The sequence below is a fragment of the Pantherophis guttatus genome, chromosome 4, assembly GCF_059756535.1.
Source record: "Pantherophis guttatus breed Tessera chromosome 4, ASM5975653v1, whole genome shotgun sequence".
NCBI lineage: Eukaryota > Metazoa > Chordata > Lepidosauria > Squamata > Colubridae > Pantherophis > Pantherophis guttatus.
The window spans coordinates 156,131,681-156,157,475 of NC_142066.1; the positions used below are offsets into that span (position 1 = coordinate 156,131,681).

The 25,795-nt window shown below is 46.0% G+C and overlaps 1 protein-coding gene across 2 annotated transcripts in view; it reads left to right on the plus strand.

The window, feature by feature from the left end:
• The first annotated feature begins 15,101 nt into the window (after nt 1-15,101).
• The window catches only part of WNT9A (Wnt family member 9A), a 45,143-nt gene continuing 34,449 nt past the window's right edge, over nt 15,102-25,795 (plus strand). For both annotated transcript variants that reach the window (XR_015734142.1, XM_060684490.2), the window contains exon 1: nt 15,102-15,292. Coding sequence is in view for 1 of the 2 variants with exons in the window: in XM_060684490.2 (XP_060540473.1) it covers nt 15,189-15,292 (104 nt within the window). In the remaining variant the exon portion in view is untranslated. The remainder of the gene's footprint in view (nt 15,293-25,795) is intronic.

Below are 25,795 nucleotides of genomic sequence, written 5' to 3' on the forward strand. Positions count from 1 at the left end.
CTCCTCCTCCTCCTCCTCCTCCTCCTCTTCTTCTTCTTCTTCTTCTTCTTCTTCTTCTTCTTCTTCTTCCTCCTCCTCCTCCTCCTCCTCCTCCTCCTCCTCCCTTCATTTTCCTCCTTTATGTATCTTCTCTTTCTTATTCTCTTCTCCTCCCTCCCTCTGCAATGTGCAGCAAAAGAAACCAAACTTCGTTGAATTGCTCAGGGTTGAATTGTGGGGCCCTCTGATGCTCTATGAGCTTGGTGGTTTTCCTGCAGAAATTTCATGACCCAACTAGGGAACATCATCAGTGCTAGGAGGGAGTGGGGTTTGCAGGGAGGAAGAAAGAAAAAGAAGAAAAAAGAAGGAAAGAAAGGAAAGAAAGAAAGAAGGAAAAGAAAGAAGGAAAGAAAGAGAGAGAGAAGGAAAGACAGGGAAAGAAGGAAAGAAAGAAGGAAAGAAAGGGAAGAAAGGAAAGAGGAAGGAAGGAAAGGAAGGAAGGAAGGAAGGAAGGGAAGGGAAGGAAGGAAGGAAGAAAGGAAGGAAGGGAAGAAGGAAGGAAGGAAGGGAAAGAAGAAAGGAAGGAAGGGAAGGAAGGAAAGAAAGGAAGGAAGGAAGGGTAGGAAGGAAGGAAGGTAGGAAAGAAAGAAGGGAAAGAAAGAAGGAAAAGAAAGAAAGAAAGAAAGAAAGAAAAGGATTGTGTGAGATCCTCAGTGCTCTCTGAGCTTGGTGATTTTCCTGCAGACATTTTATGACCCAACTATGGAACATCATCACTGCTAGAAGGGAGGAGATTTGCTCAAATCCTCAATTCTTGTCCAGACTAGTCTTAAGTCTTCTGGAGAAGGTGAATTCACAACCTTTGTAGTTAGAATGTTCCAGCATATCATAGTTCTTGCAGGTTCGTCCTTTTCAGTGCATCTTTGGATTCCATTGACCTGTTTCGATCACACATTTTCCTTACACAAAATCCTTCAGATTTTGCCATTTTGGGTATCTCAGAAGTCAGAGAATCGGGGAGGCTGAATGTTACGGACCAAGTCACCAACAGGAACTCTGTTCTGTTAACATGAAATCTTGTTTGACAGTGTGATGGTCGATATATTAATGGATGGAAGGAAGGAAGGGAAGAAGGAAGGAGAGTAAAGAGGGAGAGGGAGGTAAAATGGAAGGAAGGAGGAGGGAGGGAAGGAGGAAGGAAGGAAGGAAAGAAGGAAGAGGGAGGAAAGGAGGAAGGAAGGAAGGAAAGTATGGAGGGAGGTGAAATGGAAGGAAGGAAGTGGGAGGGAGAGAGGGAGGAAAAGAAGAGCGAGGGAGGAAGGAAGAGGGAGGAAAAGCGGAAGGAAAGAGAGTAGGGGGGACGGAGGTGAGATGCAAGGGAGGAAGAGGGAGGAAGGAAGGAAGTAGAGTAGGGAGAGAGAACGGGAGGAAGGAAAGTGAAATGGAAGGAAGGAAGGAGAATAGGGAGGGAGGGAAGAAGGTGAAATGGAAGGAAGAGATAGGAAAGGAGAAGGATGGAAAGTAGGGATTGAGGTGAAATGGAAAGAAGGAAGGAAGGAAGAGGGAGGGAGGAAGAAAGGTGAAATGGAAGGAAGGAAGAGGGAGGGAGGAAGGAAGGAGAGTAGGGAGAGAGAACAGGAGGAAGGAAAGTGAAATGGAAGAAAGGAAGGAAGGAGAGTAGGGAGGGAGGGAGGAAGGTGAAATGGAAGGAAGAGGGAGGAAAGGAGGAAGGATGAAAAGTAGGGAGTGAGGTGAAATGGAAGGAAGGAAGGAAGAGGGAGGGAGGGAGGAAGGTGAAATGGAAGGAAGAGATAGGAAAGAAGAAGGATGGAAAGTAGGGATTGAGGTGAAATGGAAGGAAGGAAGGAAGGAAGAGGGAGGGAGGAAGAAAGGTGAAATGAAAGGAAGGAAGAGGGAGGGAGGGAGGGAGGGAGGGAGGAAGGACTCATTTGGGGGAGTTTGCAGAATATAACCCAATGCTAAGTGAAGCCAACTATCTGGGTTCATGATAATATTTAGCAATAATTTTGATTGGATGCCGATAATTCCTCAAGTTGCAACTGTTCATTTAGTGACCAAAATTACAACAGCACTGAAAAAAGTGACTTATGTCCGTTTTTCGTGCTTATGACCGTTGCAGCATCCGCAGGGTCATATGATCAATTCAGACGCTTAGCAACTGGCTATGACGGTTGCAATGTCCTGGGGATGAGAAATGTGGTCTCTTAGAGATACAGGGAGTCCTCAATTTATGACCACAATTGAGCCTAACAATTATGTTGCTAAGCAAGACAGGTATTAAGTGAGTTTTAAAACCTGTTTTAAAATCTTTCTTGCCAGAGTTCTTAAGTGAATCACTGCAGTTGTAAAGTTAGTCACCCAGTCGCTAACCAAATCTCTTGACTTTGCTTGGTCACAAAGGGGATTAATTACGTGAGGCCTGGACTCTGTGACTGTCATAAATACGAGCCAGTTACCAAGAGTCCAAATTTTGATCCGATCAGCATGGAGAAGCCACAACCAATGTTAAGTATTGAAAAACGGTCATAAATCTCTTTTTTCAGTGCTGTTGCAACTTTAAACGGTTGCTAAGTGAGGACTACCTGTACAGTAAAGGAAATTTATTCCTGAATTGTTCCTCTTAAAAATTATGGATTTGCAAAAAAAAAAAAAGGCATGTGCGAATCTGCACTGCCATCTAGTGGTTGAAAATCTCATACAAATTTTCGTCCTGGTTTGGGATTTTAAACCTAGAATAACAGTTAGAAGGGCCCTTGGAGGACATCTAGTCCAACCTGCTGCTCGAGAGAGTCTACACAGGCAGCCCTCGATTTACAACCATTCATCTGGCAATGCTTCGTGCTTACAAACGCACAGGAAGAAGTGACTTACGACCTGGTCCTCGCACTTACAACTGTCATGTGGTCAAAATTCCGGCACTTGGCATCTGGCATGTATTTACAATGTTTGGAGTCCTATGAATGCCATTTGTGTCTTTCCCCAGCCGGCTTCCGACAAGCAAAGTCAAGGTAGGGAAGCTGGATTCGCTTAATGACTGCCCAATTCACTTAACAACTGTGTTCATTCGCAGGGTGAATGAACCTTATGCAGTTCTGATGAGAACCAATTATAAAGACTTTCGGATGGGCTCGGAGGCCAAGAAGGATCACGTCCACGTCATCTCTGTGCGGGAGACCGGTGGGGACATCTTGAGGGTAGGGAATCCTGGGATTTGTAGTCCACACCCTTGAAAGTTGCTAAGTTTGAGGAAAGGTGCTCTGGGCATTGACCGCTGCTTGAAGGATTCAGAGTTGAATAGAGCTGGAAGGAACCTCAGAGGTCTTCTAGTCCAACCCCCTGCTCAAGCAGGAAGTCCCTATACCATTGCAGACAAGCGACCGTCCACTCTCTTCTTCGAAATCTCCAGCACCCACAACTTCATGAGGCAAGTTGTTCCACTGGTTAATTGTCCTCACTGTCAGGAAATTCCTCCTTAGTTCCAGGTTGCTTCTCTCCTTGATTAGTTTCCACCTGTTGCTTCTTGTCCTGCCCTCAGGTGCTTTGGAGAATAGCTTGACTCCCTCTTCTTTGGGGCAGCCCCTGAGATATTGGAAGACTGCCATCATGTCTCCCCTGATCCTTCTCTTCATTAAACTAGACATACCCAGTTCCTGCAACCGTTCTTCATATGTTTGAGCCTCCAGTCCCCTCATCATCTTGGTTGCTCTTCTCTGCACGAATAGAATAGAATAGAATAGAATAGAATAGAAAATTGGAAATCCGAACTACTACCAACAGAAGCAAAAATAATTGCAAAAATAACCGACTGTGCAGAAATGGATAGACTCACTAAAGAGCTTCAAGAGAAGGAAGATACCGATTATTATATAGTTTGGCAAAGATGGTACTCATGGCTGGAGGGAAAGATAGGGCCAGTAAAATAAAATGGTAGGAAAACTCAAATAGGAGTACAGAAAGTGGTACATGACGAAAACAGTAGGATGGTAGTTATGAATAGTTAGTATGAATTGCAGAAAACTACGCTTAGAAATGCACAATTATGTTAAGGCATAAATAAGCAGAAATGCAAACTTTTAAATAAAGAAACAACAGGTAAATTAGAAAATAACCACCGATATGATAGCTTCTTAGGATGGTTTTTTCTTTTTTCTTCGTGTGTGTATTGTATTGATGTATATGTACGTGTTTTTACATGTATTCATGTTGTACGTTTGTGTTTAAAAATAAAAAACTAATAAAAAAAGAATTAGAATAGAATAGAATAGAATAGAATAGAATAGAATAGAATAGAATAGAATAGAATAACAGAGTTGGAAGGGACCTTGGAGGTCTTCTAGTCCAACCCCCTGCCCAGGCAGGAAACCCTACACCACTAAAGACAAATGGTTATCCAACATATTTTTAAAAACTTCCAGTGTTGGAGCATTCACAACTTCTGGAGACAAGTCCTTCCACTGGTTAATTGTTCCAACTGTCAGGAAATTTCTCCTTAGTTCTAAGCTGCTTCTCTTCTTGATTATTTTCCATCCGTTGCTTCTTGTTCTGCCTTCAGGGGCTTTGGAGAATAGCTTGACTCCCTCTTCTTTGGGGCAGCCCCTGAGAGATCGGAAGATGCTATCATGTCTCCCCTGGTCCTTCTCTTCATTAAACTAGACACACCCAGTTCCTGCAACCGTTCTTCATATGTTTCAGCCTCCAGTCCCCTAATCCTCTTTGTTGCTCTTCTCTGCACTCTTTCTAGTCTCTCCGCATCTTTTTATATGGTGTCCAAAATTGGTTGCAGTATTCCAGGTGTGGCCTTACTAAGTCTTGGTGTGTGTGTGTGTGTGTTTTTTGGATAGGTGAAACTTTGTTTTTGTCATCTCAGCTGAACTCTCAAGCCAAGCAGAGTTGAATTTGAGGAGGGCTTGGATGGGAGACCACAAGGAGATCGACAGAACGCCTTGCACTTTCTGGACAGCTCTTTCATGCAGAATCACTGCCCCCTTGGAGGAAGGAATGCAGGTACTCCTGGACTTAAATGAATGGTTGTTTCATTTAGTGACTCTTCGAAGTTACTACAGCACTGAAAAAAGCGACTTATGACCGTTTTTCACACTTACGACTATTGCAACCTTCCCAGGGTCACATGAACAAAATTCAGATGCTTAGCAACTGACTCATATTTATGACGGTTGCACTGTCCCCGGGGTCACGCAATCCCCTTTTACGACCTTCGAACGAGCAAAGTCAATGGGGAAGCCCGATTCACTTCACAACCGTGTTGTTAACTTAGTAACTGCAGTGATTCACTTAACAACTGTGGTAAGAAAGGTGGTAAAATGGGGCAAAACTCACTTAACAACTGTCTCGCTTAGCAATGGAAATTTTGGGCTCCATTGGGGTCGTAAGGCAAGAACTGCCTGTACCGCTCCATCACTCCAGCCCATTTACTTGCGAAAACACATCGTCTCTAAAATAAGTCTGGTATAGTTTTTAATGTATCAAGACTAGAAACCAGGAGGCTGTGGGTTCTAATCCTGCCTTAGGCACAAAGCAAGCTGAGTGACCTTGGGCCAGTCACTCTCTCTCAGCCCTAGGAAGCAAGCAATGGCAAACCATTTTTATAAAACGTTGTCAAGAAAACTACAGGGACTTTTCCAGGCAGTTGTTTTTTACAGTTATACAGAAAATATCATTTTCAGCTATGATTTATTGACACCAGGGGGCGCCAAACTCCCATGACGTGACCGTTCAAAGTTATAACGGCACTGAAAAAAGTGATTTAGGACCATTTTTCACACTTATGACCGTTCAAGCATCCCTGTGGTCATGTGATCAAAATTCAGACACTTGGTAACTGACTCGTATTTATGACGGTCGCAGTGTCCTGGGGTCACATGATCCCCTTTTGTGACTTTCTGATGGACAGAGTCAAGGGGGAGGCTGGATTCACTTAACGACCATGGGACTAACTTAACAATGGCGGTGATTCATTTAACAACGGTGGCAAGAAAGGTCGTAAAATGGGGCAAAATTCACCTATCTTGCTTAGCCGTCAAGATCTGAGGCTCAATTGTGGTCATAAATCGAGGACTACCTGTGAAAGAAATGACTAAACAGGCCTCCCAAACCTTATTAATTGGCTTATTTATGTTTCAAATTTATATAGCGAGGTAACGTGGCTGTAAAATCCTAGTGATTTTATCCAATCCTCCTTTATAGATATTTTTCTCGAAAGCTACATTCATTTTGTTTCCTTTTAAAAAAATTGATCAAACTCATATACTGCCCATCCCACCGATTAGATGCCTCTGAGCGGTTTGCAAAATGGCAAGAATATAAATAGAAAAACAATTAACATTTAAAATACTTAAATAAGAATATATGCAAGTGTTTTGCCTTTTTTTAAAACTTCCAATATATTTTTTTCTTCAATGTCCCAACAGCTTGGAGCATCACCTGGTGGTCTCCCATCCAAGCGTCAATTAAATCTGATTAAGTTTAAGGTCAGATGAGATCAGCTAGGGATTACAATATCAGTGAAAATAAATTGTATTAGGATGGATTAAATGAGCAGAAAAATGTTGTCTGGGCGTGACTAAATGAGACCTTGCTAAACTCAGTTAATGTTAAGTCTGGTTTATTCTTTGCTGGCATTTGGGAAAACCAGAGATTGCGATTAAATATATTATGCAATCTTGAAAAAAAAAAAAAAAACAAAGACCAAATTCAGGAGCCAAGGAAAATCTTGTGATTTGCATGTTTCCTTCGTAGAAATAACTAAAAACGAATTTATAATCTTGGCTTGTCCATCGAGACATACCCAGCCCTTCAGCCAAATGTCTGAATTTTGCAATTTTTGGGAAGTATTTTTTAAGTCACTGGGTCAGTCGAGAGACAGCCGGCTTTGGCTGTGACTCCCCTTCCCATCAGGCACTGCCGAAGAGATGTGGCTTATGGTTTCAGTGGTCCAACCTGCTGATAGCTCCCACCCTGGAAAGTTTGCCAAATCTTATTTCCACATTCAGGCTTTCCAAGTCTCTGTTTCCAAATGAAACTGATGATAGTTCAGAGGTGGTGCGATGATGGTTTGTTTAGGGTCTGACCTCTGGACTCCCGGGATGCCTCTCAGCTGGAAATGATTTACACCTTGGTGTTTTTCCGGCTTGGACTTGCAACTGCTTTGCTACCTGGTGCAGACAAACAGAGGCCACAGACCACTGGCTGCACGGGGCAAGGAGGGGCTTCTATTCCCTGGAGGGGTCTTTGCTTTAAAGAGTGACACGCTTAGACAGCAGAGGAAAAAAGCAGAATGCCTCCTTCTCTCTTTCCCTTCCTTCTTCCTGCAAAAACAACATTTCCTCCCTCCATTTTCCTTCTTTTTTTCTTGTTTTTCTGCTCTTCCTCCCTCCCTCCCACCCTTCTTCCTTCCTTCCTTCTCCCCTCCCTTTTTTCCTTCCTTTTCCCCTCCCTCCCTCCCACCCTTCTTCCTTCCTTCCTTCGTTCCTTCTCCCCTCCCTCCCTTCCCTCCCCTCCTTCCTTCCTTCCCTCCCTCCCTCCCACCCTTCTTCCTTCCTTCCTTCTCCCCTCCCTCCCTTCCCTCCCCTCCTTCCTTCCTTCCCTCCCTCCCTCCCTTCTCTCCCTCCCTCCACCTCCTCCCCTTCCTTCTCTCCCTCCCTTCTTTTTTCCTTCCTTCTCCCCTCCCTCCCGCCCACTCTTCTTCCTTCCTTCCTTCCTTCCTTCCTTCCTTCCTTCCTTCCTTCTTTCCTTCCTTCCTTCCTTCTCCCCTCCCTCCCTTCCCTCCCCTCCTTCCTTCCTTCTCTCCCTCCCTCCCTTCTCTCCCTCCCTCCACCTCCTCCCCTTCCTTCCTTCCTTCCCTCCCTCCCTTCTTTACTTCCTTCCCCCCTCCCTCCCTCCCACCCTGCCTTCCCTCCCACCCCTCATTTTCCTTCCTCCCTCCCCTCCCTTCCTCCTTCTTTCCTTCCTTCCTTCTCTCCCTCCCTCCCTCTCCCTTCTTCCTTCTCTCCTTCCCTCCCTCCCTCTCTGCCTTCCTTCCCTCTGTCTCTCTCCCACTTCCTCTCCTTCTTTATCTTTTCATTTTCCTCCTCTCTCTTTCTCTATCTCTCTTCCTCCTCACACCTCCTTTCTAGCACTGATAATGTTCCGTAGTTCGGTCATGAAATACCTGCAAGAAACGCATCGAGAGCCCCAAGGACCGCCCCTCCTCCTCTCTCCCTTCCACCAGAAACCTAAGAAGACAACCCTGAGATGTCACCATTTAGGCAGCCAAATCTTAAAGTGCCCACAAGTCCACATTCTCATCCTTCTATGAAAATATAATACGACCCAGTGAAGCCGCAGGCAACTTCCCGTGGTTTTTTCGCATTTTTTTGCGAAGTTCAGAAAATCTTTTTCAAGCTGGCCGAAGTCTCGTGATTTATTCCAGTGGACCACTTGGGTGCCTGTTGGAAGAAAAGAAAAAAACAATCTGTGCTTGAGGAGGGGGGGGGGTTGGACTAGATGACCTCCAAGGTCCCTTCCAACCCCTGCTATTCTTTTTTTCTGCTTTCCCATGATTAAAACAACCCTGAGCCACGTAGAGCAAAAGCAACCTGAAGAACGAGGAAATAGAAAGGGGGCGGGGGGAAGAAGAAGAACAGATTCACAGTTTTTATCCTTTTTCAAAAAGAACCAAGCTAGGAAGGAATCCAGCTCGCAGGTGTAAAGTTAGTCCCCGATTTACGACTGTAATTGACCCCAAAATAATTCTGTTGTTAGGGTGAGACATTTCTTAAGCGAGTTTTACCCCCATTTTACTTTCTTGCCGCAGTTGTTAAACGAATCACTGCAGTCGTTAAGTGAGTAACACGGTTGTTAAGTGAATCTGGCTTCCCCGTTGACTTTGCTTGTCAGAAGGTCGCAAAAGAGGATCACTGCAGCCGTCGTAAATAGGAACCAGTTGCCAAGTGTCTGGATCAGTGGTGAGTTTCTACCAGTTCGGCCCAGTTCGGGGAAACTGGTAGTGGCAGTGACTGGAGGCTCCGCCCACCTGCCCGGACGTCATCACAGAACCTCTGTGCATGCACAGAAGTGCCATGCGCGAGCGCGCTCACAGTCCCGAGCCGGTAGCGAAGGTAAGTAGAAGCCGCTACTGTTCTGGATTTTGATCATGTGACCATGGGGAGGCTGCAATGGTCGTAAGTGTGAAAAACGGTCGTAAGTGTGAAAAACGGTCGTAAGTCACTTTTTTTCAGTGCTGTTGCAACTTTGAACGGTTGCTAAATGGACTATCGTAAATCGAGGACTACCTGTAATCAGGACGGATTCCTTTATTTGTTTTTGCAAGTTAGGGTTAATAGGTGAGCACATACTATTGCCTTAATGGTTAATCATTGACCAACCTAGTTAAAAAAAAGCTGCGGACACTAAAAACCTCAGATGACGGTCCGTCCATCAAAGGATCAGCAGGAATCACTAAACCCGGTAAGAAACACAGGAAGTCCTTGACTTACAACCGTTTGCTTAGTGACGGCACTGAAAAAAGTGACTTAGGATTGTTTTTCAGACTTACGACAGTTGCACAGTCCTCACACTCAGTCATCAAAATTAAGACACTTGGCAACTGGCTCCTATTTATGACAGTTACAGTGTCCTGGGGTCACATGTTCCGCTTTTGCGACCTTCCGAGGAGCGAAGTCAACGGGGAAGCCAGATTCACTTAATAATTGTGTACTAACTTAATATCTGCAGCGATTCGCTTAACGACAGTGGCAAGGAAGGTCGTAAAGTGATGCAAAACCCACCTGTCTTGCTTAATAGCGGGCAGGTGCCAAGCATCTAAATCGTTTAGCCATGGGGATGCTGCAATGGTCGTAAGTGTGAAAAATCATCCTTTTTCCGGCGCTGTTTTAATTTCGGTCATTACCTTATCTTGCTTCTCCAAAGTCCAATTTTGGCTTCTTTAAAAGGTCAGCCTGGCAGCCCTCATCCGGACGATGCTATGGTCAGGCGCCTTATATAAGAGGATTAAATAAAAAAGAAAGAAACACACACCCACGCGAAATAGTGATAATAAAACTCGAGCCCTACACGCCGAGCGAAATCTTTTCTGTAGAACACCTGTTCTGCTTTCTAATTTTTCTGAAAAATCCCCGAAAACTTTTGCCAAGTAAGAGATTTTCGTCTCACGAAGGATTCGGCTTGCAATTTTCAGCATCTTCCTGCAAATGCTGAAAGCGGCAGATTTAGGGCGGAAGAGAGATGGTCCTCCACTTACAACGGTTCAGCTAGCGACCCTTCAAAGTTAGAAGGGCACTGAAAACAGTGACGTGACCGTTTTTCACACTTACGACCGTTTCAGCTCTCGTCAGCGGTCAGCTGGTCAAAATTCGGACGCTTGGCAACGGACTCATAGTTATGACGGTGGCAGTGTCCCTGGGTGTGTGTGTGTGTGTGTCGTCACATCATCGCCTTTGCGACCTTCTGACAAGCAGAATCCCGATTCACTTAATAACCATGTGACGAAGTTAACAACTGCAGTGACTCATTTAACAACGGTGGAAAGAAAGGTTTTAAACGTGGGGCACAAAGAAATGTCTCACTTAGCAACAGAAATTTTGGGCTCTACTATGGTCGTAGGTCGAGGACTACCTGTACTATAAATGCACCAAGTGGGAGATCTTGCTAGAGGTAGGGCTCGATTTACGACCAAAATGGGGGTTAGAATTTCCATTGCTAAGCAAGGGTTGCAAAGCAAGTTGCCCCCTAATTTTATCAACTTTTTTTCCTCATGGTTGTTAAGTGAAACACTGCGGTTGTTAAGTGAGTCACTTCACTGGAAAGAATTGAGCCCAACGTTTCTCTTGCTAAGCAAGGTGAATATTAGCTGAGATTGAACAGATTTTATGACTTTTTTCGTCATGGTTGTTAACTGAATCACATGGTTGTTAAGTGAATTGACTCCCCTGTTGACTTGGCTTGTCGGAAGTCAGCTGGGAAGGTCATAAATGGGGATCACGTGACCTCAGGATGCTGAAACCACTGTAAGTGTCTGCCAGCTTCCCGATAACCTAGTTTGATCATGTGACGGTGGGACGCTGTGATGGTCGCAAAGGCGAGGACCGCTTTTCAGTCACTTTTTCCAGGGCTGTCATAACTTCAAAACGGTTGTTAAATGAATGGCCGTAAGTTGAGGATCTTATCTTATTAGGCCCGATGAGAGGGCATGAAATGGAAAAATTTTAAGAAATAAATTGCATAAATAATAAATCACCAATGAATGAATGAATAAACAACTTCGAGAACTTTGAGGCGAGGTAAGAAAGTCTTCTTCAAAGAGAAGAACCAACAACCCAGAACTTGTTTGTTTGTTTATCACATTTGGAAATTGCCTACATGACTCACAGGGTGAGTCTAAATCCATTTCCTTTACTGAGCAGGGGGCTGGACTAGATGACCTCAAGGGGACTCCTTCTAATCCTAGGATTCTATGGCTCCCAAAATGTAGAGATAATTTAGGAAGCGCTTGAAGTTTAACTGTGATATCAGGCCTTCCACTGATCTGGGATACTGCCTCAGGGTTTTTTTTTTTTAATTTTAATTTTTAAAAAAATTTTTTTAGGTTTCCAATCATTGGAAAATATGCCCAGCAGAGACTGTGCAAATGCCAGATGCTGAGATGTTTCCAGGGGAATTCTGGGAGCTGAAGGCCATACTTCTGAAATCCCATCTGATGAAATAAAATTACAAAACAAATCTTAGAGAGTTTGGATGAGAGACCACCAGGAGATCACATAATCCCTTGCAATGAATTTTGGAGACGCATTGAGGAAAAATATACACCAATGGCTGGCTGGGGAATTGTGGGAGCTCAATCCCATATGCCTTAAATCCGTCTGATATAATAAAATTATAAAATAAGTTTTAGAGGACTTGGATGGGAGACCACCAGAAGATCACACAACACCTTGTAACTATTCTACAGCTCTCTCACGGATGCTCATCATCACCGTTGGAGGAACGAATACACCACGCTAGTAGCTGGCTAGGGAATTATGGGAGCTGAAGTTCAGACATACCGACTGTGGGATTCTGGGAATTGAAGTCCACCTCTCTTCAAGTCGCTCTGTTCGAGAAACCCTGGTGTAACACCCACTTACCTTCTCCGAGAAGTGATGCCAATTTGCACACACCTCCTTGATGGTGCCAATGGATTCCCGGCATGACATAAGCAAGAATAGCAACAGAACTTAGCACTTAGACTTATATACCGCTTCATAGTGCTTTTATATCCCTCTCTAAGCGGTTTATAGACTCAGCTTATTGGCCCCAACAATCTGGGTCCTCATTTTACCCACCTCGGAAGGATGGAAGGCTGAGTCAACCTTCAGCTTGGTGAGATTTGAACCATCGGCAGTCGGCAGAGTTAGCCTGCAATACTGCATTCTAACCACTGTGCAACATGGAAGGGAGGGAGGGAGGAAGGAAGGAAGAGCAATAGCACTTGGACTTATATACCGCTTTATAGTGCTTTTACAGCCCTCTCTAAGCTGTTTACAGAGTCAGCCTACTGCCCCCCCCTCAACAATCTGGGTCCTCATTTTACCCACCTCGGAAGGATGGAAGGCTGAGTCAACTTTGAGCCAGTCAGGATTGAACTCCTGGCAGTGAGCAATGCTGCATTCTAACCACTGTGAAGGAAAGAAAAAGAAGGGAGGGAGGGAGGGAGGGAGGGAGGAAAGAAGGGAGAAAGGGAGAAAGGAAGGAAGGAAGGAAGGAAGGGAGGGAGGGAGGGAGGGAGGAAAGAAGGGAGAAAGGGAGAAAGGAAGGAAGGGAGGGAGGGAGGAAAGAAGGGAGAAAGGGAGAAAGGAAGGAAGGAAGGAAGGAAGGAAGGAAGGGAGGGAGGGAGGGAGGGAGGGAGGAAAGAAGGGAGAAAGGGAGAAAGGAAGGAAGGGAGGGAGGGAGGAAAGAAGGGAGAAAGGGAGAAAGGAAGGAAGGAAGGGAGGGAGGGAGGGAGGGAGAAAGAAGGGAGAAAGGAAGGAAGGAAGGGAGGGAGGGAGGAAAGAAGGGAGAAAGGGAGAAAGGAAGGGAGGGAGGAAGGAAGGAAGGAAGGAAGGAAGGAAGGAAGGAAGGAAGGAGAAAAGGAAGAGCAATAGCAATAGCCCTTAGACTTATATACCACTTCACAGTGCTTTTACATCCCTCTCTAAGCGGTTTATAGACTCAGCCTTTTGGCCCCAACAATCTGGGTCCTCATTTTACCCACCTCGGAAGGACAGAAGGCCAAGTCAACTTTCAGCCTGGTGGGATTCGAACTGGCAAATTGCAGGCAGCCAGCAGTCAGCTGAAGTAGCCTGCAGTGTTGCACTCTAACCATTGCGCCACCGCAGAGAATACCGCCATAAAGCAAATCACAGCATCTCATTGGGCTGGCGGGTTTTGTCTGTTTTGAAAACGTTAGCATGATCCCAATGCTGGTTTGTTATGGCCAAGGTTGGGACCCCCAGCGGTCAATCAAAGTGCCTGGTTCTCGCTGGACTGTCCAACTGGGCAGTGCTCACGTCTGGCTCGATCAGATTTGGTTCGCCCCAAGGGGACCGGCTGAAGCTGGTTGGTTAAACCTGGTTGGATGAACTGAAAAGAGTGACGGGCTTAGCCAAAGCTGGTTAATTATTGACAAAGTCATCTTAAAGGGAAAACCAGATTCAAACTTTCAAATGGAATGATGCAGGATCACCCAAAGACTTCCCCACTCCCGCCTGAGTCCTTTGAATGAAAGTCCTCGATTTATGACCCAGAATCGGAAACAGGATTTCCCTGGCTAAGCAAGACGGTTGGTTAAGTGAGTCCCGCCCAATTTTACAGCCTGATTTTGCAATGGTTGTTAAATGGGTTGCTGAGGTTGTTAAGTGAATCGCGTGGTGATTAATATGAATCCGGCTTCGCCACTGAGTTTACTTGTCAAAGCCAGCGGGGAAGGTCACAAATAGGGATCACACAACCCCGGCACGCTGTAAATACTTGCCAGTTGCCAAACACCTGAATTTTGATCACTGACTGTGTGAGGAGGCTGGAATGGTCATAAGTGCGAGGACTCTCATAAGTCACTTTTTGGAATGCCATTGTAAGGCCACAAGTGCTGACGATGGAATTCTGGAAGTCCTCACAGTTGCCAAGGTTGAGTAACCCTGTCCTAAAGCAAAGCAGTTTGCTTGAATACTTGGATGGGAGGCCACTCAGAGATCCTAGGACGGAAAGTCAAAACACCCTTCCCGAGAATAGAGAAGCAAGCCAGTTTGCAGCTTATAGTTTTGAAGGTGAGGAGTCTGGCTGGGTGTTTGCCTTGGATATCGGGGTGATGATGGGGTCCCCCTTTTTTTGCCTGCCATCCCCATCAGGGGTGGGGGGTCCCCATCCCCATCAGGCAGAGTGGTGAGGGGTCTGGTTGCTAAAGGGGTCTGGATCTGATATATGTCAGAATCTTTGCATTTGTTTAAACTGAGATTTAGCTGTGGTTTGAGGAATATGCCACGAGGGTGCGATTTGGGGTGGGGGTACCATCAGGTTTCCTCTTTCCTTTTCCCCTCCCTCTTCTGTTCCCTCTCTCCTTCCTCCTTTTTTTCCTCCTTTTCCATTCACTTTCCCTTTCACCCATTCTCTTCTGCTTCCTTCCCTTAGTCTCTCCATCTATTTTATTTCTTCTTTTATCCTCCCCTTTCCTTCCTTCCCATCTCCCTCTTTTTCATTCACTGTCCCCTTTTCTCTTCTCCTCCATCCTTCCTTCTCTCATGCTCTCCTTTTCTTCCTCCCCTTTTCCTTCCTTCCTTACTCCCCTCTTCCTTTTCCATCCTCTTCCCATTTCCCCGCCCCCCTCCCCTTTCTCCTATGCGCTCCTTCTCTTATATTCCTTCTTTCCTTCTCTCGCTCCTTCCTCCCTTCCCTCTTTCTTCTCCAGACACTTTCCCTTTCTCCCTTTCCCTTTCCAACCCTCCTCCTTTCCTTTGCCCCCTCTCCTCTTGCGCCGCTCTCCCCCCCTCCTCCAGGGCCTCCCCCCCGGGGGGGGGCGGCCCTTCCCCGAGCCCGCCCCCCAGCTGGGCTCGTCCCCCTCCTTCCCCAGTCGGCTGCTTATAAAGGGGGCGTCCCAGCCGGCCGCCGCCGATCCGGCTCAGCGGGAGGAACGCGATGATCAGCGCCAGAGGCGAAGCAAAATGCTGGATGGACACCCCCGGCAGAGACGGCTCTTCTTCTCCTCTTGCTGCGCGATCCTAGTTCTGCTCTCCTGCGCCCCGGACCTTTCCGCCGCCTACTTCGGGTGAGCGCCCCTCGCTGCGCTGCGCTGGAGGATCCTTGCCCTGCGCGGGTGGCAGCCTCTGCTTCCCTTCTTCGGGATTGCGCGTCTCATCGTCTCTCTTAGGAACAGCGGTTCCCCAGGAGAGGTGCATCTTTCCAGAACCCCACTGGCGGCGGCGGGGGGCGACCTACGCTGCCCCATTGCCAGCCGGCGCCCCCTCCCCAGGTTGCCATCCAAGCGCGCAGCCTCACCTTCCCTTCTCCTTTCTGGGGCGCGTAGGGCAGATGAGTTACCTTGCGCGGGGCATTTAGAATCACAGTCATTCTAGTGCAGCCCCTTGCCTCGATCCTACGTCGAGAAGCCCCCTCCCAAATCTGGCTTCTCCTGTTCCCTCCGGAGCGCAACAGGTCTCAAGAAACAGGTCCGCGCCTCCGAGTCCTTTTCAGCACCCCGGCCGTCGCTGAGCCCAGTTCTCCCCCCTTCTCTCTGCCTCCCACTAACTTTGGCAAACTTTCTATATCCTCTTCCCTCTGCGCCCCTCTTTCATGGGGGTGTCGGCCGATCCTGTGGGACTACAAAATCCATCGCATCCAGCCTCCCAGGGGTAGGCGAGGGTGGGGGATGCACTTTGAGTCACCTGTGATCAAACTTGGGGACTGTGAACAGGTGGGTTGTGGCCTTTTTTTGAAATGGGCTGGGGATTTATCAGGGAAGCAGGAAAGGAAGAGAATTATTAATAGAATTAATTATCAATGGATCAGATTTTAAAAGAAAAGAAAGTTTGGCTTAAGATGACAAGGCTGGCTAAGGCGTTTCAAGAGAATGGGGATGTTCTTGTTCTAAAGGTTTTTAAATCTTTAAAAACTGATATTTTATGTTCTGCGACATTCTCCTCTAACTTGGTTAGGTGTCTGGGGTGACAATTCCTAGATTAGAAGCAGAGGATAAAAATTAAAACCCAGGCAGTTTGGCAGGACAATTTCAAAGTTCTGATTCCATTTTAAGAAGAAATTGGCACTTTAAATCTATTCATATCTGAGCTAAACTGATGGGAAGCGCCTGGTTGAGACATGAGTATGAATACTTAATCTTTAATTGATGTTAAATGTTTCTTGGAGATTCTTTAATGCAGTTCATTTTCCAGCCTTGCCTCCTGCTGATTCAAAGAAAAATAAAATATTCTTTTCTCATTATTTTGCTGTAAGATATTCAACATGTAACAATACATGTGGGATTAATTGTCCTGAACTCAGCTGTTTGATGCATTTTGGAACTGATATATATATATATATCAGAAGAAACTATGACATAAATGATAAACAATGTCCCAGTTTGATATTGACTCCTTGAACAAATCTTGAAAGATGTTGGTTAATATAATGATCTTATAAAAAGATCCAGCATATTAGTAAACTATTATATTTGATTAGACTTTTAAGAAATTTAATATTCATTCAACCTTAAATGTTTTGCAGCTTTAAGACATTTGAACTTCAACTCCCAGAATTCCCCAGCTACTTGGCTGGGGAATTCTGGGAGTTGAAGTCCATACATTTAAATAGTATGTTTGGGTTTGCCTGTTAAGGGTTTGGATATGACATTTTCTTAGAAGTCAATAAAACTAACAGCATTTATGATTTTTTTTTTTGCTTTTTTATAAAAACCCATTCTTCAAACACGGTTTAACTTCTCAGTTGATAAGAATTGAGTTGCTAGGTCGCTTCTTCTTTTGGCTTTCTGTGGCATGTGGGGTTGCTGTGCATGATGGTTTGTGAAGTCCAGACCAAACCATCACATTCTTGTCTGGAGGATAGGAGAAATGACAGATTCGCAAGTGGATGGTTTTGGAATAATGAACCTAAATGTGATGTGTCCTGGGGAGGTTTTTAAGAAGACCATTTTTTATCTTGAAACGGTGTAAGGTTTCTTGCTTGAGCAGGGGGTTGGACTAGATGACCTCTGAGGTCCCTTCCAATTCTGTTATTCTGAAATGAGAGTTTTTTTTTAAAAAAAAAGTCTGTTGCGTTTTTAAACTTTGCATCTGTTTAGGGGCGAGCATACTCAGGTGTGTCAGGAGGATGGTGGCTTTTCACACTGAAGTTTTCCTGTACTTTTGTTCATGTCTCATGTGGAAAAAAGGGTTGGGGGCTGCTGCTGGCTGGTTTAACATGGTGGAGGGGGGAGAGGGGGGCAATATTGAAAATCAATAATCCGTCTCTTCATATTCCCTGTGCATCTTCTTCAGAAAAGTTTCAACAGTATCTTTCCAACTACCTAAGCATTCCAGAAGCAGCAGTTTGCAAACAGCTGGAGAAAAGTTGATGATGGGGAGGGGTCTTAGTTTGGTGTGGGCGTATATGCACGGGTGTGCAAGGAAGGAACTGAGACAAAAGAGGTACAAAGAGTGGAGGCAGCTGAAAGGAATTTGGTATTATTAATGGTGAGGTGTCCTTACTGTGGGTGTGCAAAATGGTAACTGAGACCGCAAGAGGTACAAAGAATGCCACCAGCTGGAAGGGATAATGGTGAAGCCTCCTCTTTGGTGTAAGCGTGTACGTGGGTGTGCAAGGAAGAAACTGAGACCACAGAGGTGCAAATAATGAACACAGCTGCAGGGAACGTGATAGTTATAATGGAAAGGTCTCTCTTTTGTGTGGGCTTGTGCATGGGTGTGCAAGGAAGGAACCGAGACCGCGGAGGTGCAAATAAGGAAACCAGCTGGAGGGCACAATGCTGAAGTCACTCTTTCAAATGTGGGTGCGTGCATGAGTGTGCAAGAAAGAAGCTGAGATCAAAGACCTGCAAATGATCTTGTCTAGAATATCTATTTTTGCCTCCTCTGTCTGATCTGTGCCTGGTCAGTTTCTCTCATCATAAATGGGTGGGGACCTTTTTTTCCCACCCCCCCTCCCCTTATCCTGTCGGCAAAGATCAACTCTTGTGCCCTGCCTTGTCTTTTAAATTATTCCATTTTTATTTTCCTGGATAGAATTTCCCTCCATCTAAGAAAGCCCTCTTCTTCTAATTAAATTGAGTGACATTTTGAGTGTCTAAACCAATGTTTTCCAAATTGGATATTTCAAGCATCTAAAATAAGATTTGTTCAAATTTGGCAACTTTAAGAGGAATGGACTTCAACTCCTTCAAGCTGGCTGGGGAATTCTGGGAATTGCAATCCACCTTCTCTTAAAATTTCCAAGTTTGACCAACACTTATCTAAAAAATCCCTGCACAAGTTTTGCCACTTGCTAAAATCTGTGATTGGAGTTTGGGGGAAGGGCGAGTGTGGAAAAATATTGTAATTCCCATCGCTGCCAGCAGAGGGATCCATTAAACCATCAATTAATGGGGAGGGGGGGGGAGGCTGAATTTCTTATTTTAAAACTTTGCAGGTGTATCCTGTCCTTTAAGAAAATAAAATATTTTCATGGGAAAGTTATTTTACCCTCTTTCTTCCCTCACACCCCTGTTCATTTCTATTTATTTTTTTTTCCTCCCTGGAAGGATCCAGGGAGAGCTCGTCTGGAGGAAAACAGAGGGAAAAATTGCAAGAATTAGCTTGAAATTTTTTTCCCCCCTCTCTCTTGCTAAGCTGGCTTCGAAACTGGGCCTCTGATCTTCTTCCTATGGCCCGGTTTTGCAAACTGGGGCTTGGGAACGGAATGGGGAAACCTGGTTTTGGCTCGAACCAAGAAAGAAATGCCAATTACTGCAACCTGTAAAGAGATTGGTATAAAGGACAATGTTTGCAGTTCAGGGTTGGAGTGAAAAGCCCTCGGTGCGTTCTCTGAATTTGGTGGTTTTCTTGCAGACACGTCATCAGTGCTAGAAAGGAGAGGGTTGTGGGAGGAGGAGGAGGAGGAGGAGGAGGAGGAGGAGGAGGAGGAGGAGGAGGAGGAGGAGGAAAAATAGAGGAAGAGGACTGTGGGGTCTTTGGTGTCCTCTGAGCTTGGCTGTTATTTTGTAGACATTTCATAACCCAACTAGTTAACATCATCAGTGCTAGCAGGGAGCGGGGTTGTCCTCTGTTTATATACTAGTAGCTTATTCTATATATAAAATAGAGCAAAGCATATTCCCTTTTTAGCCCTGATGATGTTACCTAATTGGGCCATGAAACGTCTGCAAGAAAACCACCAAACGGTGAGCTCCAAGGACCCTAATTTCAACCCCCAGCTATACATTTTCCCTGTTTAATCATTACAAAACTGTGTGCTTTATCTCTTTTATTTTACGTTTTCTCATTAGAGCTGCAAGCGATTGAATTTGCGGGAAGCCGTTTGGGCTCGGAAGCACGGGCTGTGGGTGTAAACCAGGATTGAGGGGAGCCACAGGGGCTGAGCTATGTTTGGGGCATACCAATGCTGCCAGACCCCTTTTATTTTGTGCAGAAACGGACTCAGTCCTTTGTGATTCCTGCATTAGTCTACAAACCTAACATTCGTTTACGAACCCTCCATTCCCGGCTAAAAGTTTCTGGTGTGAAACTCTCCCATGGTGATTTATTGAACAAAACGTGGTTTAGCGCAGGGCAGGAGGCTTTCCATGCAGCTGGGAACCATATAGGGAGTCCTCAACTTATAACCATTTGTTTAGTGACCATTTGAAGTTACAACAGCACTGACTTACCAGTTTTCACACTTACGACCGTCACAGCATCCCGAAGACTTGGGCGTTTGGCAACTGGCATGGGTTTATGATGGTTACTGTGTCCTGGGGTCATGTGATCACTTTTTGCAACCTGCCGAGAAGCAAAGTCAGAATTCGGTTAACGACTGTCAAAAGTACAGGCAGTTCTCGACTAACGACCAAAACTGAGCCCAACATTTCTGTTGCTAAGCAAGGCAGTTGTTAAGTGAGTTTTGCCCCATTTTACGACCTATATTTGCCATGGTTGTTAAGTGAATCAATGCAGTTGCTACGACAGGGTTGTTGACTGGGGAATTCTGGGAGTTGAAGCCCACCCAACTTAAAGAAGCCACGTTAGAAAAATCCAAGGTTCAGTGGCTGGCTTTATGAGTGTCAAGGAAATACCATGTTTCCCTGAAAATAAGACAGGGTCTTATATTAATTTTTGCTCCAAAAGATGCATTAGGACTTATGTTCTGGTTAGGTCTTATTTTTGGGGAAATACGGTACTAATTGCATCCATCTGGGAGATGATCTTAACTGGGGCTTATTTTGGGGGTAGGGCTTATATTACGAGCATCTTGAAAAATCATGCTAGGGCTTATTTTCCGGTTGGGTCTTATTTTCGGGGAAACAGGGTACTTAGAGATGATGCAGTAGTTTTAGGAACATATCTAAGGCTGCTGAAAGAAAATTAAAAATAACGTTGAAAGTCTTTGAGGGTGATGCCCTCAAAGACTCAAGTAAGCAGATGTATTCTGGGTTAAGCTTAGATTGACTGGGATCTAAGGTGAGCCCCTTTATTTGAGGGTAGTGGGGTGCATGGATGGATGGATGGATGGCACTATAGATGGATGGATAGATAGAGGGAGGGAGGCATAGATGGGTGGAGGGCTGGAGGACTGGTAGATAGATGGATTGAAAGACGGATAGAACAATGGATGGATGGATGAAACAATAGGATGGATGGATGGATGGATAGATAGATAAATGGATGGATGGGCTATAGATGGATGGATGGGATGATCAATGGATGGATGGAGGGATGGAGGGATGGAGGGAGGGAGGGAGAACTGTAGGGTTGGTAGATTTAGGGATGGAGAGATGGATGGATGGAACTATAGACGGATGGATAGATGAATGGAGGGAGGGAGGCATAGATGGGTGGAGGGCTGGAGGACTGGAAGATGGATGGATGGAACAATAGATGGATGGATAGATGAATGAATGGATGGACTATAGATGGATGGGATAATCAATGGATGGATGGATGGATGGAGGGAGGGAGGTATGGAAGGAGGGAGGGCTGGTAGAGATGGATGGATGGAACAATAGATGGATGGATAGATGAATGAATGGATGGACTATAGATGGATGGGATAATCAATGGATGGATGGATGGATGGATGGAGGGAGGGAGGGAGGTATGGAAGGAGGGAGGGCTGGTAGAGATGGATGGATGGAACAACAGATGGATGGATGAAATGATCAGAAAAAAATAGAAAACAAGAAAGAAAGGAAGGAAGGAAGGAAGCAAGGAAAAGAAGAGAGAAGAGGCAGATGTTTCCCTGCTTGCCTGCCTGCCTGCCTTGGCAAAGGAGAGGGGGGTCTCCAGGGCCCCTCAAAGGCTCACACCACGAGATCCTTCCTGGTCCCCTCGACGTGAGCTGGCTCGCCGATCATCCCTTACAGCCAAGCCACCTTCAAGTTCTTGGCTGCCCGATGCTTAGCTCTGGAGGCCTCCTTTGGCACGCAATCCACCTGTCCTTCCCAAACTGGGTGTCCTACCCTGGGTGGGCTCTTAAGACGACCCACCAAAGAAGCCACCCCACTCCTTCCTAGCAACCCCTCTCTCGGATGCCGAGAACTGACCCTCCAGATGTTTCATGCTGCCCCCAGCGTGTAGGTTCACCCTTTGCCCTGATGAAGTTGCCTTCCTTGCAGCTTAAAAGGTGGCCTAAGCCCAAATCACCCTACTTTATTCCACAAACTCTGATTAATATAACTAGTCCTCAATTTATGACCACAATGTCATTAAGCATCACGGCCGTTAAGCGAGGGAGCATCCATCCATGACCTGCAACCATCTCTTCTGGCTTACTCATTGACTTGGCTTGTCAGAAGCCAACTGGAAAACTTGCAAAAGTCCATCACACAACAGGAGGCTGCTGTGATGTTTGTAACAGTGAGGACCAGACAGAAGTCACTAAATGAATGCCGCTAAATGAATGTCATAAATGAAGGACTACCTGTAGTGGTTTAGAAGAATAATAAATATCATTACTTGTGTGCATTACAAAGATTTCAACCAACACACTGTCTCAACTCTGGCAGTCCTCAACTTATGACCACAATTGAGCCCAGCATTTCTGTTACTAAGTGAGACAGTTAAGTGAGTTTTGCCCCATTTTACGTCCTTTCTTGCCACCGTTGTTAAGTGAATCACTGCAGTTGTTAAGTTAGTCACATGGTTGTTAAATGAATCTGGCTTCCCCGTTGACTTGGCTTGTCAGAAGGTCGCAAAAGGGGATCACGGGACACTGTGACCGTCGTAAATGTAAATCAGTGGCCAAGCAGATGCCCAAATGGTTGCAAGTGTGAAAAATGGCCATGTCACTTTTTTTTCAGTGCTGTTATAACTACTAATGGTCACTAAACGAATGATTTTAAGTCGAGGACTACCTAAACTTGAGAAATTCTGGCGAATTCATGACCCATAACCCCAAATTCAGGAATGTATTTGGCTCAATAGCAGTAACTGTGAGAGGGATCTTGGAGTCCTAGTGGACAACCAGCTAAATAGGAGCCAGCAATGTGCAGTGGCAGCCAAAAAAGCCAATGCAATCCGAAATTGCATTAACAGAGGGATACAATCAAGATCAAGGGAGGTAATAATACCACTCTATAAAGCCTTAGTAAGACCACACCTAGAGTACTGCATCCACTTTTGCTCACCACGCTATAAAAAAAGATATTGAGAAATGAAATTCAATGGTGAAAAAAGGAAGGTTCTACATTTAGGCAAGAAAAACAAAATGCAGAGGTACAGCATATGTCAGAGGTGGGTTTCAGCAGGTCTTGACCAGTTCTGGGGAACCGGTAGCAGAAAGTTTGAGTAGTTCGGAGAACCGGTAGTAAAAATTCTGACTGGCCCTGCCCCCATCTATTCTCTGCCTCCCAAGTCCCAGCTGATCAGGAGGAAATGGGGATTTTGCAGTCACCTTCCCCTGCCATGCCCACCAAGCCACGCCACGCCACGCCACGCCACGCCACGCCACGCCACGCCACGCCACGCCACGCCACACCCACCAAACCACACCCACAGAACCGGTAGTAAGAAATTTTGAAACCCACCACTGGTATATGTGGTACCTTGCTCAATAGTAGTAACTGTGAGAGGGATCTTAGAGTCCTAGTGGACAATCATTTAAATATGAGCCAGCCATGTGCTGCAGCTGCCCAAAAAGCCAACACAGTTCTAGACTGCATAGAATCAAGATCCCGTGAAGTGTTAATACCACTTTATAAGGCCTTGAAGATAAGGCCACTCTTGCAATACTGCATCCAGTTTTGGTCTCCATGTAAAAAAGATGCTGAGACTCTGGAAAGAGTGCAGAGAAGAGCAACAAAGAGGATTAAGGGATTGGAGGCTAAAACATATGAAGAACGGTTGCAGGAACTGGGCATGTCTGGATATGAAAAGAAGGACTAGGGGAGACATGATAGCAGCCTTCCAATATCTCAGGGGCTGCCACAAAGAAGGTTTATCTCCCCTATAACTTTGTAATAGAATTATAATTTTCTGAGTCTTTCCTGCAGGAAGTTCAGCCAGGGAAAACATCAATAGTTCCATGCAAAAGTCTGCTGGTTTTGCTAGAGTAAGGAAATAAACAGACTTAGAGGTACGGACGCCACAGGAAATATTAACTCAGGAGAACACACACAGAGCCCAGTTCTTCAGGCCCCCCCCCCACCCCCCGGGCCCCCCCTTATAATCTCCCCGATAAAAAATATTGCGTATGCAGATGGCGAGAAATAAATCAAACGAGCAACCCAGAGGTTGCAAAGCGAGCCAACGAAAGGGCCTCGTGCCGCAGAACTGGAGATGTGGAGGTTGAAACCGGAGCCGGTGAGCCCAACTCCTGCCAAGAATTTGGACGTGGTCTGTGCTTTTGGGAGGGGTGGTATGACAACGTTGCGGTCCAACACATGCTTCGCAAGCAGGCAGGGTTGAGTTCAGCGGCCGGTCTTTCTTCCTGAAGGCCTGGGGAAATCCAGGAACCTCCAAGAAATGGAGATACCAAAACTCGAATTGTGGCGTCTGTAGAAATGTTGTAGCGTTTGGAAAGGAGGCAGGAGGAATCATTTCAATTCCAGCTGGCTTAGGGTGCCTAGGGTGGGGCTAGAACTCCCAGGCGCTTTGGTGATTGGGCCTGAAGTTGCCCTGGTGGGTTTGGTGCCTAAGGTGGGACTTGAACTCGATGCCTCGTGATAATTAGATCAACGTCACCCAGCTGTCTTTCTATGGCTAAGGTAAGACTAGAACTCACCGTCTCCTGGTGATCAGCCCCAAAATTACCAAGACAGCTTTCCTAGACAAACTCACCATTTCAGAATATCTTTAAGTCTAAAGAGATCAACTAAGGAGTTTGGGCAGGAATATAACTGGTTTCTTCCTCCTTCTCCACCATCTCCTCCTCCTCCTCCTCCTCTTCTTCTTCCTCCTCCTCCTTCACCTCCTCCTCCTCCTCTTCTTCTTCTTCTTCCTCTTCCTCTTCCTCCTCCTCTTTCTCCTCCTCCCTCTTTTCTCTCTTTCCTCTTCCGCTTCTCCTCCTTCTCCTTCTTTCTCCTCTTCCTCCTCCTTTCTCTTCTCCCTCTCCTTCCTCTCCTCCTCCTCCTCCTCTTCTTCTTCCTCCTCTTCCTCTTCCTCCTCCTCTTCTTCTTCCTCCTCTTCCTCCTCCTCCTCTTCTCCTCCTTCTCCTTCTTTCTCCTCTTCCTCCTTCTCTTTCTCTTCTCCCTCTCCTTCCTCTCCTCCTCCTCCTCCTCTTTCTCCTCTTCCTCCTTCTCTTTCTCTTCTTCCTCTCCTTCCTCTCCTCCTCCTCCTCCTCTTCCTCCTCCTCCTCCTCTTCTTCTTCTTTTTCTTCTTCTTCTTCCTCCTCCTCCTCCTCTTCCTCCTCCTCCTCCTCCTCTCCCTGCTCCTCCTCCTCCTCCTCTTCTTCTTCTTCTTCCTCCTCCTCCTCCTCCTCTTCCTCCTCCTCCTCTTTCTCCTCCTCCTCTTCTTCTTCTTCCTCCCTCCTCCTCCTCCTCCTCCTCTTCTTCTTCTTCTTCCTCTTCCTCCTCCCCCTTCTTCTTCCTCTTTTCTCTCTTTCCTCTTCCTCTTCTCCTCCTTCTCCTTCTTTCTCCTCTTCCTCCTTCTCTTTCTCTTCTTCCTCTCCTTCCTCTCCTCCTCCTCTTCCTCCTCCTCCTCCTCCTCTTCTTCTTTTTCTTCTTCTTCTTCCTCCTCCTCCTCCTCTTCCTCCTCCTCCTCCTCTCCCTGCTCCTCCTCCTCCTCCTCCTCTTCTTCTTCTTCCTCCTCCTCCTCCTCCTCTTCCTCCTCCTCCTCCTCCTCCTCCTCCTCCTCTTCTTCTTCTTCTTCCTCCCTCTTCCTCCTCCTCCTCCTCCTCTTCTTCTTCTTCTTCCTCTTTTCTCTCTTTCCTCTTCCTCTTCTCCTCCTTCTCCTTCTTTCTCCTCTTCCTCCTTCTCTTTCTCTTCTTCCTCTCCTTCCTCTCCTCCTCCTCCTCCTCTTCCTCCTCCTCCTCCTCTTCTTCTTTTTCTTCTTCTTCTTCCTCCTCCTCCTCTTCCTCCTCCTCCTCCTCCTCTCCCTGCTCCTCCTCCTTTTCTTCTTCTTCTTCTTCT